Below are 14,560 nucleotides of genomic sequence, written 5' to 3'. Positions count from 1 at the left end.
CCATCCAGTAGTAATCCCAACCTTCCTGGTACCAATCAAGGGACTGCCCATGACAGTCTTGTGGGTCTGGTTGATCCATTCACCAAACCTGGAGGAGGGGGTAGGAAACGGATATCTATTTACAATGTAAGATATTGAAATATGTCTGTTTATGAACCACGGAAAAACAAATTGTAAAAAATAAACAAAACAAACCATTGGTGACAGAATATAATCTATAACATCCGTAACCTGTTCCAGTGTTCATGACCTCGGTCTGGGTGTTGAAGATGTCCGTCATTGCCTTGGAGTTGGCCACGCCAGTCTCGTCCTTGATTGGTATCATACAAAACGAAAATCTATTTTTGGTTCCAAGCACCTTTTTCCCTGTCAGAAGAAGCATAGGTTGATTTTGGCAATCATGCGCTTCACTCCGAAATGCCCAGCATGCATCTTGGTCAGCACGGCCGCCTCCTCCTCCTTGGTAAAGATCACCCTCCTGTGTGGCTGGCCATCCTCCTGTGTGGCTGGCCATCCTCCTGTGTGGCTGGCCATCCTCCTGTGTGGCTGGCCATCCTCCTGTGTGGCTGGCCATCCTCCTGTGTGGCTGGCCATCCTTCCCCCGTAGGTAGATATGATTGCCTAACAAGTTGGAAGAGAAGAGGTGTTGAAAAACTCTAGTCTAAGTACATTTACACTGCTGTTTTTCTCGCTGTTTCTCTTCGTCTGTCTCTCTGTCTTCCATTCTTTTCCCACCTCTCTCCTCTCACTTTCATGCTTTCTTTCTCACTTTCCTCCTCCCCCCTCTCTGTGTCTGTCTAGCGAAGACACCTAGTTAAGGGCATTTGGAATAACCATAATTACTTACACCTATCCATTTGATTGATCAGGTTTAACTTATAGCTAGACACCCTAATATGACGCGACCGTTACGAGGTAAAATAGAGAACAAACAACCAGCATAGCAACGGACGCTTTGGTTCGTTACGTAATCCGGTCAGAATTTTGCACGTTCTAGCAACAGCTCTTGTGTGTTCTACTATTATAACTCTCAACAGTAAGTTTAGACCCCGACTGAGTTCCTAAAGTATTTTTGGGGGTTGGGGGCCGTAGCGGCCGGGGGCCCTAAGCAACCGCTTATGTCGCCTATGCCCAGGGCCGGCCCTGCTTCCACCCCTAACCACTAACCCCTAACCACTAACCCCTGACCTGTTCAACCCCCCCTGCTTTGGTGTTACTGACAGTTGACTCTCTCGCTCTCTCCCCCCTCACTCTCTCGCTCTCTCCCCCCTCACTCTCTCTCTCTCCCTCTCTCTCTTTCTCTCCCCCCTCACTTTCTCTCTCGCTCTCTCCCCCCTCACTCTCTCTCTCTCGCTCTCAGATTGTGAGGAAGCTGCACCAGTTCACCTATGATCTGTTTATCCAGGCCCAGTCTCTGCCCACCAGAGTCAGCTATCCAGAGATGATCTCTGAGATCGTCAGCGTTCACGTGCCCAAGATACTCACAGGCATAGTTCAGCCAATCCTCTTTCACAATGCACCTTGCTAGAGGGTCATCTCATCACAATGCACCTTGCTAGAGGGTCATCCTATCACAATGCACCTTGTTAGAGGGTCATCCTATCACAAAACACCCTGCTAGTGGTTCAACCTATCACAAAACTTCCTGCTACAGGTTCAACATATCACAAAGCTTCCTGTTACAGGTTCAACCCAGGGCAGGCCCTAGGCACAAGTTACTTTTTTTTAATGGGGGGGGGGGGGGGGGGAGAGACTCAGTTGGGGTCTCAACTTAATTTTGAGAGTTAAAGTAGATTACACAAGGTGACATATTTTAATTTGTTTGTGCATCAGCAGTTTTTCTTTTGTAATGTCAGTCTCTGAAATGTACTCAATTAGCCCATGTCAGCAAACATTTATTTAGATTGGTAAGTTAGCCTAGCCACCTTGTAGTAATCATGGCCAACGACCTCCAGGGGGCCTCCATTGATTTTGTCAGTCACTCTCACTCAGATATCATATGAACATGGCATAAGTCATGGCAAAATGTGTAGAATTGTAGGAAATTTGCTTTAAAACTGATAATTTCTCTCCACCCCCTGACAATATTTTCTGGCTGCCCCATTTGAAGAAAAATGTGTAGAATTTCAGAAAATGTGATTTAAAACCACAACATTTTCTCTACGCCCCATAGCTAAATGTGTTGAATTTCAGGAAATGTACTTTAAAACTTAAATTTGCTTTATCTTTGCCGTCAAGAGGGGGACCACTAAAATGTTTTACCCGCATGGTGTGGGGCCCCAAAAAGCTAGGGCCAGCCCTGGTTCAATATATCACAAAACACCTTCCTAGAGGACCAACCATTGACTGTACATGATTGGACAAAGCCGTCAATGATTTCACACCATTAATTCCTATGTGAAGACTTAATGTCGCATTTGAAGGTTAGGATATCGGTTTTAGCTTGCTAAAATGGCGTCTCATGGGGATATGTATGTGGACATAACATGCACAGTGTGAGCTACTCCAGGAAGGGACGTTGCAGGCTAGCTCAGTGCTGCCTGCAACGAACTTGAGTATCTCAAGTTGAAGGCCGACCGGGGGTACTGCAGGCTACCATAGCAACTCAATTATCCTTATAACTTCTTTGTACAATTATTTTTTTTAATATATAATCGGTTCAAGGACATACATCTGTTCTAATATAAGCAATTTTTGGTAACATGGTTGTTTCTGAATGCTATATATTTTTTTCTCTCTAATATTGACGACGAAGATTGCCATTTTCCCATTCACTATAATGGGAGATCCTGCTTTCTAGAAACAACCGCCTTCAGTACCGCAGTCGGCCTTGAACTTCATGGCTTCATGAAGAGGGAGGGGTCAGTTGGTCTCCCAACCCATACTCTTCCTTTGTGTTAATTACGTTACACCCCCTGATCTCAAGCTAGGGTTTGATCCTGAATGTACATTTCAGACTGTTTTTCTCTTTTCAGTTTACTGTTATATACTCTTTCATAGTTTCAGTAAATGTAGTAGTATGTTAAACACTGTCAAAATAAGACATAATTCTTCTGAATAACACATCATTCATACTCTACAGACATTTATATATAACACAATATCTGTAAATATAAAATGCATTATACGTTGCATATTCTATAAAAACAAATCATACTTCAAAGTTCTAACAAATTTAACAACCTATATTCCACATCACTGAGGGCTTATTTAGCATCATGTGATTTGTATCTAAGTGTTCTAAGTGAGAGGGAAACAGACACACAGGCTGTATCCAAAATGACATCCTATTCCTTTTAGTGCACCACATTTGAGTAGGACCCATAGGGCTCTGGTCAAAACTAGTATACTATATAGGGAATAGAGTGCCAATTTCTAACTCAATCACAGTAATTTTCCATAAAAACCTTATATTTCTCCCTCAGGTAAGGTGTTACCATCTATAGAAGTATTGAGCTTCGTCAATACTTTATCCTATCTGAGTTCACATGTCTACTTACCAAATAAATACCGTACCTCACTATTCCAAAAGGTGTGTTCTATTCAGTGAGGTTATATGTTCACGACGTTGCAGAAAGCAAACCAAGCCAACACAATTCCCTATTCTACTTGAGAAACACAATGCATCTCTATCTCTTTCTGGGGGGAAAAAAGTTGCATCCTGAACAGAACCCAGTGATCATCTGCTTATGGGTCTTGTAGTTTTTATTTCTCAGCCCAAAAAGAGCCCACAGCAAACATGATTAACAACAACTGAGTAGAGCAGTTCAGTGTTCAACTACAGCCATCTAGTGGACGGCCCTGTTACTGCAACAAGCGGCGACTGAAGACCAGCTGGCAGTGATGTAGGACTGGGTTACGACAGACAGTCTGCCACGTTGATACCAACCACATTAGTTCTACATGCTGGAACAATCTTTGATCATCGTGCTGGGCAGAGGAATGAGAAATGATGAACTCCTTATAATGAAAACCGTCTTTTCTGATCTCATAACTTTCTTAATGTGTTATTCTTGAACATGCCTCAACAATCTGTCTTTCCCTCAATGTTTTATGTTGAAATCCTCACATGTTGATGAAACCGGATAAGAATATGGTTTAGGGCTGGCTCAACCCCTAAACTGTATTCCAATGTCCACACTAGTACGACGCTTAGTATGAAGCATGTACTCAAAGTGGTATGGTAGTATAGAGATTGGAACAGGGCCTAAATAGTCTAGTTCAACAGGCACTTTGTCTACAAGGTGTTTTCCCAAATGGAACCCTTTATAGTGCACTACTTACCCTATCCCCTAGGCCTCTGGTTAAAGTAATGCACTATACAGTGAATATGGTCTAATTTGGGACGTAACCTCTGACCCGTCTAAACCAGAACCAATGTCACATTGAATCGCTCTGATTCCTGTGGGTTTTATAAACATTCCATCTAGATTATCTGGTTGTATAAAAAATGAAAAACATCCCGTTAGTGAAATGTTTTAGTACATCTCTCCACAGCGAGGAGTGACATGACTCTGACTGAATGCCACTAGTCTAATTGAGTTCATTGTATTGGACGTCTGAAAGACCCGACTGTAAAAAGCCCAGATCTGTCTGCGTAACATCCTGCACTGCGGCCATGTTAAGTACACATACACACACACACACACACACACACACACATACACACACATACACATACACACACATACACACACACACACACACACATACACACATATACACCCACACATACACACACATACATACACACATACACACACACACACACATATACACACACACACACACATACACACACATACTCAGTTCCTGCTCTAACCAACTCTCTTAACAACTATGTCTCCTCATAAATGACGTAGAACTGAGTGATCGAGAGCTCAAATATCACTTCTCTAAATATATTATCTGCAACATTGCTCTTGTGGTTTGACTTAAAAAGGACTGGCGTCTCCCACATTTGAAATGATCATAAATACATGGGTTGACGTCGACATTTGAACTTTTAGATGTGATTCCATTTGATTTGTGCGTGTTTGTGATCTTCCAGTCATTTGTACATCACTATATTTCCACTGTAGTGTAAGTACTGGGGAGTAGAGACGAGGCTTGCGACATCACAGTCACAAATAGCCCAAGTCATTTACATTCCTACCGGATGTATATTTCTCCCCCTCTGCACACCAGAGTAGAACATACAGTAGAAACAGAATCAATGTCCACATTTATATCCAAGGAGTAGTTCTGATTGGTTATGCGTTAGGTTGCAACATGGTCTCATGAGCTATATGTTCCATTTCAATGTACAACAGTTGTATATTCTTTTTTGTTGTTGTTGCAGAAAAATGATTGTTATATAAGATTGTCACAAGTCACATTCCTGTGAGATTTCCTGTGCGGTCGGGCTATTGTAGGCGTTGTGCTAACAGAATGTTCCACGACATAATTGATTAGGGGAATGCTTAGGATAGTAAATCTCACTACACAATGTGGTCAACCCTTGGGCCACTTGACTTGGGGCACACAAAAAAGCAATTATAAACCAAAGCAGCAGCACATAACACAATACTAAGATTAACATCTACACACTGAATTCCACAACATATTGGCTGTGTCAGAAATAGCAGCCTATTCACTATATAGTGCACCAATGGGCCCTGGTCAAAAGTAGTGCACTATATGGTGAATAGGGAGCTATTTGGGACCAAGGTCATGGTTTATCAGCCAGTTGTAGAGGTGTAACCCTACACTATGTGGCCAGGGCTCACAGGGCTGTGGTGGAATGGTAATAAACTGGACTATTAATCCAACCCAGTCCATTAACAACCAATTAACGGACTGTTACTATTTTACCAGACAGCCCTTCTCATCTCACTGTGGGTTTAAAAGAGGGTGTCCCAGGAGAGAGGGAGAGTCTGTGGTTTACAGGAAGATGTCCTAGGAGTGAGAGAGAGGGAGGGAGTGTGTGGTTTAAAGGAGGATGTCATAGGAGTGAGAGAGTGTTTGGTTTAAAGGAGAATATCCTAGGAGTGAGAGAGAGAGGGGGAAGGAGAGGGAGAGAGGGTTTAAAGGAAGATGTCCTAGGAGTGAGAGAGAGAGGGAGAGAGGGTTTAAAGGAAGATGTCCTAGGAGTGAGAGAGAGAGGGTTTAAAGGAAGATGTCCTAGGAGTGAGAGAGGGAGTGCGTGTGGTTTAAAGGAGAATGTCCTAGGAGTGAGAGAGAGAGAGAGAGTGTGTGGTTTAAAGGAGGATGTCCTAGGAGTGAGAGAGAGAGTGAGGGTGGTTTAAAGTAAGATGTCCTAGGAGTGAGAGAGAGAGAGTGTGTGTGGTTTAAAGGAGGATGTCCTAGGAGTGAGAGAGAGAGTGAGGGTGGTTTAAAGTAGGATGTCCTAGGAGTGAGAGAGAGAGAGTGTGTGGTTTAAAGTAAGATGTCCTAGGAGTGAGAGAGAGAGAGTGTGTGGTTTAAAGGAGGATGTCCTAGGAGAGAGAGAGAGTGTGTGTGGTTTAAAGTAGGATGTCCTAGGAGAGAGAGAGTGTGTGTGGTTTAAAGGAGGATGTCCTAGGAGAGAGAGAGAGTGTGTGTGGTTTAAAGTAAGATGTCCTAGGAGTGAGAGAGAGAGAGTGTGTGGTTTAAAGGAGGATGTCCTGGGAGTGAGAGAGAGAGAGTGAGTGTGTGTGGTTTAAAGGAGGATGTCCTAGGAGAGAGAGAGAGGGAGGGGGTGTGTGGTTTAAAGGAGGATGTCCTAGGAGTGAGAGAGATGAAGAGTGTGTGTGGTTTAAAGGAGGATGCATAAAGAAGCCGGTGTAATGGTCTGAATGGAGGGAAGAGGAGGAGGAGGAGAGAGGACTGGTGTAATGGTCTGGATGGAGAGAAGAGGAGGAGGAGAGAGGACTGGTGTAATGGTCTGGATGGAGAGAAGAGGAGGAGGAGAGAGGACTGGTGTAATGGTCTGGATGGAGAGAAGAGGAGGAGGAGAGAGGACTGGTGTAATGGTCTGGATGGAGAGAAGAGGAGGAGGAGAGAGGATTGGTGTAATGGTCTGGATGGAGGGAAGAGGAGGAGGAGAGAGGACTGGTGTAATGGTCTGGATGGAGGGAAGAGGAGGAGGAGGAGAGAGGACTGGTGTAATGGTCTGGATGGAGAGAAGAGGAGGAGAAGAGAGGACTGGTGTAATGGTATGGATGGAGGGAAGAGGAGGAGGAGAGAGGATTGGTGTAATGGTCTGGATGGAGAGAAGAGGAGGAGGAGAGAGGACTGGTGTAATGGTCTGGATGGAGGGAAGAGGAGGAGGAGAGAGGACTGGTGTAATGGTCTGGATGGAGGGAAGAGGAGGAGGAGAGAGGACTGGTGTAATGGTCTGGATGGAGGGAAGAGGAGGAGAAGAGAGGACTGGTGTAATGGTCTGGATGGAGAGAAGAGGAGGAGGAGGAGGAGGAGAGAGGACTGGTGTAATGGTCTGGATGGAGAGAAGAGGAGGAGGAGAGAGGACTGGTGTAATGGTCTGGATGGAGGGAAGAGGAGGAGGAGGAGGAGAGAGGACTGGTGTTATGGTCTGGATGGAGGGAAGAGGAGGAGGAGGAGGAGAGAGGACTGGTGTAATGGTCTGGATGGAGAGAAGAGGAGGAGGAGGAGAGAGGACTGGTGTAATGGTGTGGATGGAGAGAAGAGGAGGAGGAGAGAGGACTGGTGTAATGGTCTGGATGGAGAGAAGAAGAGGAGGTGGAGAGGAGATGGAGAGACACACCAGGGAGGTGGAAAGGAAGAGAAGGAAAGGACTGGAAGATGGACAGAAGGTGTAGAGGGTTGGGAAAAAAGGGAGAAATCAAATCAAATTGTATTGGTCACGTACACATGGTTAGCAGATGTTAATGCGAGTGTATCGAAATGCTTGTGTTTCTAGTTCCGACCATGCAGTAATATCTAACAAGTAATCTAACAATTTCACAACAACTACTGTAACGGTAGTCCTCCTCCTCTTCAACCGAAGAGGAGGAGTAGTGATTGAACCAAGGCGCAGCGGGTTGTGATGACATATTTATTTACAGAAAAGACGAAAACACGAACTTGACTATAAACTAACAAAACAACAAAACGGAGTAGACAAACCTGGACATGCGAACTTACATAAAACGCAGAACTCACGAACAGGAAAATGACTACACAAAAGACCGAACTTACAAACAAACCGAACAGTCCCGTATGGTGCGACAAACACTGACACAGGAGACAATCACCCACAAACAAACAGTGAGAACAACCTACCTTAATATGACTCTCAATTAGAGGAAAACGCAAAACACCTGCCTCTAATTAAGAGCCATACCAGGCAACCCAAAACCAACATAGAAACAGCAAACATAGACTGCCCACCCAAAACTCACGCCCTGACCATCACACACATACAAAACAACAGAAAACAGGTCAGGAACGTGACAACTACCTTATACACACAAGTGTAAAGGAATAAATAAGAATATGTACATAAAGATATATGAATGAGCGATGGCCGAACGGCATAGGCAAGATGCAGTAGATGGTATAGAGTACAGTATATACATATGAGATGAGTAATGTAGGGTATGTAAACATTATATAAAGTGGCATTGTTTAAAGTGGCTAGTGATACATTTATTACATACATTTTTCATTATTAAAGTGGCTAGAGATGAGTCAGTATGTTGGCAGCAGCCACTCAATGTTAGTGATGGCTGTTTAACAGTCTGATGGCCTTGAGATAGAAGCTGTTTTTCAGTCTCTCTGTCCCCGCTTTGATGCACCTGTACTGACCTCGCCTTCTGGATGATAGCGGGGTGAACAGGCAGTGGCTCGGGTGGTTGTTGTCCTTGATGATCTTTATGGCCTTCCTGTGACATCGGGTGTTGTAGGTGTCTTGGAGGGCAGGTAGTTTGCTCCCGGTGATGCGTTGTGCAGACCTCACTACCCTCTGGAGAGCCTTACGGTTGTGGGCGGAGCAGTTGCAGTACCAGGCTGTGATACAGCCTCAAATCAAATTTTATTTGTCACATACACATGGTTAGCAGATGTTAATGCGAGTGTAGCGAAATGCTTGTGCTTCTAGTTCCGACAATGCAGTAATAACCAACAAGTAATCTAACCTAACAATTCCACAACTACTACCTTATACACACAAGTGTAAAGGGATAAAGAATATGTACATAAAGAAATATGAATGAGTGATGGTACAGAACGGCATAGGCAAGATGCAGTAGATGGTATAGAGTACAGTATATACATATGAGATGAGTACTGTAGGGTATGTAAACATAAAGTGGCATAGTTTAAAGTGGCTAGTGATACATGTATTACATAAAGATGGCAAGATGCAGTAGATGATATAGAGTACAGTATATACATATACATATGAGATGGGTAATGTAGGGTATGTAAACATTATATTAAGTGGCATTGTTTAAAGTGGCTAGTGGTACATTTTTACATAATTTCCATCAATTCCCATTTTTAAAGTGGCTGGAGTTGAGTCAGTATGTTGGCAGCGGCCGCTAAATGTTAGTGGTGGCTGTTTAACAGTCTGATGGCCTTGAGATAGAAGCTGTTTTTCAGTCTCTCGGTCCCTGCTTTGATGCACCTGTACTGACCTCGCCTTCTGGATGATAGCGGGGTGAACAGGCAGTGGCTTGGGTGGTTGTTGTCCTTGATGATCTTTATGGCCTTCCTGTGACATCGGGTGGTGTAGGTGTCCTGGAGGGCAGGTAGTTTGCCCCTGGTGATGCGTTCTGCAGACCTCACTACCCTCTGGAGAGCCTTACGGTTGTGGGCGGAGCAGTTGCCGTACCAGGCGGTGATACAGCCCGACAGGATGCTCTCGATTGTGCATCTGTAGAAGTTTGTGAGTGCTTTTGGTGACAAGCCGAATTTCTTCAGCCTCCTGAGGTTGAAGAGGCGCTGCTGCGCCTTCTTCACAACGCTGTCTGTGTGGGTGGACCAATTCAGTTTGTCCGTGATGTGTACACCGAGGAACTTAAAAGTTTCCACCTTCTCCACTACTGACCCGTCGATGTGGATAGGGGGGTGCTCCCTCTGCTGTTTCCTGAAGTCCACAATCATCTCCTTTGTTTTGTTGACGTTGAGTGTGAGGTTATTTTCCTGACACCACACTCCGAGGGCCCTCACCTCCTCCCTGTAGGCCGTCTCGTCGTTGTTGGTAATCAAGCCTACCACTGTAGTGTCATCCACAAACTTGATGATTGAGTTGGAGTCGTGGGTGAACAGGGAGTACAGGAGAGGGCTCAGAACGCACCCTTGTGGGGCCCCAGTGTTGAGGATCAGCGGGGTGGAGATGTTGTTAACTACCCTCACCGCCTGGGGGCGGCCCGTCAGGAAGTCCAGGACCCAGTTGCACAGGGCGGGGTCGAGACCCAGGGTCTCGAGCTTGATGACGAGTTTGGAGGGTACTATGGTGTTAAATGCTGAGCTGTAGTCGATGAACAGCATTCTCACATAGGTATTCCTCTTGTCCAGATGGGTTAGGGCAGTGTGCAGTGTGGTTGCGATTGCATCGTCTGTGGACCTATTGGGTCGGTAAGCAAATTGGAGTGGGTCTAGGGTGTCCGGTAGGGTGGAGGTGATATGGTCCTCGACTAGTCTCTCAAAGCACTTCATGATGACGGAAGTGAGTGCTACGGGGCGGTAGTCGTTTAGCTCAGTTACCTTAGCTTTCTTGGGAACAGGAACAATGGTGGCCCTCTTGAAGCATGTGGGAACAGCAGACTGGGATAAGGATTGATTGAATATGTCCGTAAACACACCAGCCAGCTGGTCTGCGCATGCTCTGAGGACGCGGCTGGGAATGCCGTCTGGGCCTGCAGCCTTGCGAGGGTTAACACGTTTAAATGTTTTACTCACCTCGGCTGCAGTGAAGGAGAGCCCGCAGGTTTTGGTAGCGGGCCGTGTCAGTGGCACTGTATTGTCCTCAAAGCGAGCAAAAAAGTTATTTAGCCTGTCTGGGAGCAAGACATCCTGGTCCGCGACTGGGCTGGTTTTCTTTTTGTAATCCGTGATTGACTGTAGACCCTGCCACATACCTCTTGTGTCTGAGCTGTTGAATTGCGACTCTATTTTGTCTCTGTACTGGGACCTAGCTTGTTTGATTGCCTTGCGGAGAGAATAGCTACACTGTTTGTATTCGGTCATGTTTCCGGTCACCTTGCCCTGGTTAAAAGCAGTGGTTCGCGCTTTCAGTTTCACGCAAATGCTGCCGTCAATCCACGGTTTCTGGTTTGGGAATGTTTTAATCGTTGCTGTGGGTACGACATCGTCAATGCACTTCCTAATGAACTCGCTCACCGAATCAGCATATTCGTCAATGTTGTTGTTGGACGCAATGCGGAACATATTCCAATCCGCGTGATCGAAGCAGTCTTGAAGTGTGGAATCAGATTGGTCGGACCAGTGTTGAACAGACCTGAGCGCGGGAGCTTGTTGTTTTAGTTTCTGTTTGTAGGCTGGAAGCAACAAAATGGAGTCGTGGTCAGCTTTTCCGAAAGGAGGGCGGGGGAGGGCCTTATATGCGTTGCGGAAGTTAGTATAACAATGATCCAAGGTTTTACCAGCCCTGGTAGCACAATCGATATGCTGATAGAATTTAGGGAGTTTTGTTTTTAGATTAGCCTTGTTAAAATCCCCAGCTACGATGAATGCAGCCTCAGGGTGTGTGGTTTCCAGTTTACAAAGAGTCAGATAAAGTTCGTTCAGGGCCATCGATGTGTCTGCTTGGGGGGGAATATATACGGCTGTGATTATAATCGAAGATAATTCCCTTGATAATGCGGTCGACATTTGATTGTGAGGATCACACCACGTCTCGTTAATCATAAGGCATACACCCCCGCCCCTCTTCTTACCAGAAAGATGTATGTTTCTGTCGGCGCGATGCGCGAAGAAACCAGCTGGCTGCACCGACTCCGTTAGCGTCTCTTGAGTTAGCCATGTTTCCGTGAAGCAGAGAACGTTGCAATCCCTGTCTTGACCTTATTGTCAAGAGACTGGACATTGGCGAGTAGTATGCTAGGGAGTGGAGCGCGATGTGCCCGTCTCCGAAGCCTGACCAGGAGACCGCTACGTTTGCCCCTTTTACGGCGTCGCATAGGGTCGCCGGCTGGGATCAGATCCATTGTATTGGGTGGAAGGCAAAACACTGGATCCGTTTCGGGAAAGTCATATTCCTGGTAGGAACGATGGTGAGTTGACGTTAATCTTATATTCAGTAGTTCCTCCCGACTGTATGTAATGAAACCTAAGATTACCTGGGGTACCAATGTAAGGAATAACACATAAAAAAACAAAATACTGCATATTTTCCAAGGAACGCGAAGCGAGGCGGCCATCTTGGTCGGCGCCGGAAGTCTAAAACCCTGACAGGATGCTCTCGATTGTGCATCTGTAAAAGTTTGTGAGTGTTTTTGGTGACAAGCCAAATTTCTTCAGCCTCCTGAGGTTGAAGAGGCGCTGCTGCGCCTTCTTCACCACGCTGTCTGTGTGGGTGGACCAATTCAGTTTGTCCGTGATGTGTAGCCGAGGAACTTAAAACTTTCCACCTTCTCCACTACTGTCCCGAGGGGAGGAGGAGGTGAAAAGGGAGAGAGGACTGGGGAAATGGTCTGGAGAAGGTGGAAAGGGAATAGAGGGGATTAGATGGAGAGCAGGGTTGGGGAATAACAGATTACATGTAATCTGATTATAGAAAATGTCATCAATTGTGTTCCAATAAAAAATATCATAATCAGATTACAGATTGTTTTCAAAAACGACATGATTACTTCTTGGATTAATAAAAAAATTCAGAAAGGATGTTTGCAAAAAAACAACAACATTATGACACCTTTCTGTTTTCTCAAAAAGACGAAAGTTTGTCCCACTTTAGCAAGTCAGAGACCACTATGATGACACACCAAATGATGACCACCAATGAAAGACCACTATGATGACACACCAATCAGAGACCACTATGATGACACACCAAATGATGACCACCAATCAGAGACCACTATGATGACACACAAAATGCGTTTGATGGATGCTTTTTGTCTTCTAACGCTTCTTAAGGAGAAAGTAATCAGATTACATTACTGAGTTTGGGTAATCCAAAAGTTACATTACTGATTACAATTTTGGACAGGTAACTAGTAACTGTAACGGATTACATTTAGAGAGTAACCTACCCAACCCTGGAGAGACAACCTGATTGCAACATGAGGAGAAAGACAGCTTTCTGCAGCTGGTCTCAGTCTGGGGCGTGTTGAGACAGCGTTAGGATGTCGGCAAAGGCACGAGGCCCTACGAACTCATTCACACTGGAATGTCCGCTTACTGGTTCCTATTCTATGAACTGGGATCAGGGTGGACTGTAGGACTATATAGCTCAGGGAAACTCCCAGTCTCAAAGAGAGAGAGAGGGGAGAGGAGAGGTAGGGAGATAGAGAGAGAGGGGGGAGGAGAGGTAGGGAGATAGAGAGAGAGAGGGGGGAGGAGAGGTAGGGAGATAGAGAGGAAAGAGAGAGAGAGGGAGGGAGAAAGAGGGAGAGAGAGGGGGATAGATGGGGAGAGGGATAGATAGAGAGAGAGAAGGAGAGAGAGGGAGATGGAGAAGGAGGGAGAGAGGGAAGAGAGAGAGAAGGCCCATTATGACCTCAGTAAGTCCCAATGGAACATGTATTTGTCTTTACTTTAAAGTATGATTTATTTTCCTAGCTGTAAGAGTAGGTTTATGTTTGGCACTGAAACAGGTTTGGAAGACTAGCAGAAAAAATAAACGTTTCAAGGCTTGAGGTTTTTTAATGTTTGATGTTTGCCTGGAGACTGAATAAGGAGTTATCATTCTCTCTTGATGAGTTTCGCTACTTACATTTGAAAAAATTGCATTATATCTGAATCATAACCACATCATTATCCAGGAGAAAGAGAGATGGAGAGAGAGTCAGAGGGATTGAGGAAGATAAGAGAGGAAGTGAAATAGAGCAAAAGGGAGAGAAAAGGAGAGATGGAATGAAAGGGAAAGAGAGCGAGAGGGATTGAGGAAGATAAGAGAGGAAGTGAAATAGAGCAAAGGGGAGAGAGAAAAGAGAGATGGAATGAAAGGAAAGAAAGGGGAAGAGAGCGAGGGATTGAGGAAGATAAGAGAGGAAGTGAAATAGAGCAAAAGGGAGAGAAAAAAGAGAGATGGAATGAAAGGAAAGAAAGGGGAAGAGAGCGAGGGATTGAGGAAGATAAGAGAGGAAGTGAAATAGAGCAAAAGGGAGAGAAAAAGAGAGATGGAATGAAAGGAAAGAAAGGGAAAGAGAGCGAGAGGGATTGAGGAAGAGATGGAGAAGAGGGCAGCGGTTGTATCAGATTTCCTCCACTGGGTGTAGATGTGGTCTTAGATTTCTCTCTGGGCTGCTGATTAACGTCTGTGTGTGTGTGTGTGTGAGTGTGTGAGTGAGTGTGTGTGTCTGCGTGTGTGTCTGTGTGTGTGTTTGTGCCCGAGCAGAGGCGAGGAACTTCAGATTTAATTTCCCCCAGCACCAGATATTACACCCCTCCC

At 45.2% G+C, this 14,560-nt stretch overlaps 1 protein-coding gene across 2 annotated transcripts in view; it reads left to right on the top strand.

Moving 5' to 3' along the window:
• The window catches only part of LOC139581680 (progesterone receptor-like), a 28,115-nt gene extending 24,584 nt beyond the window's left edge, over positions 1 to 3,531 (top strand). The window contains exons 9-10 of one of the 2 annotated variants that reach the window (XM_071411693.1): positions 1,361 to 1,520; positions 1,552 to 3,531. In XM_071411693.1, coding sequence (XP_071267794.1) covers positions 1,361 to 1,520; positions 1,552 to 1,559 — 168 coding nt within the window. In that variant the 3' untranslated portion in view covers positions 1,560 to 3,531. Of the gene's footprint in view, positions 1 to 1,360 lie in introns of both variants that reach the window. The other variant, XM_071411692.1, reaches the window with a different exon arrangement.
• The last annotated feature ends 11,029 nt before the right edge of the window (positions 3,532 to 14,560 follow it).

The sequence above is a fragment of the Salvelinus alpinus genome, chromosome 7 (assembly GCF_045679555.1).
Source record: "Salvelinus alpinus chromosome 7, SLU_Salpinus.1, whole genome shotgun sequence".
Taxonomy (NCBI): domain Eukaryota; kingdom Metazoa; phylum Chordata; class Actinopteri; order Salmoniformes; family Salmonidae; genus Salvelinus; species Salvelinus alpinus.
Note: the sequence above shows the minus strand (reverse complement) of the source record. Positions and strands in the feature narration are given on the sequence as shown.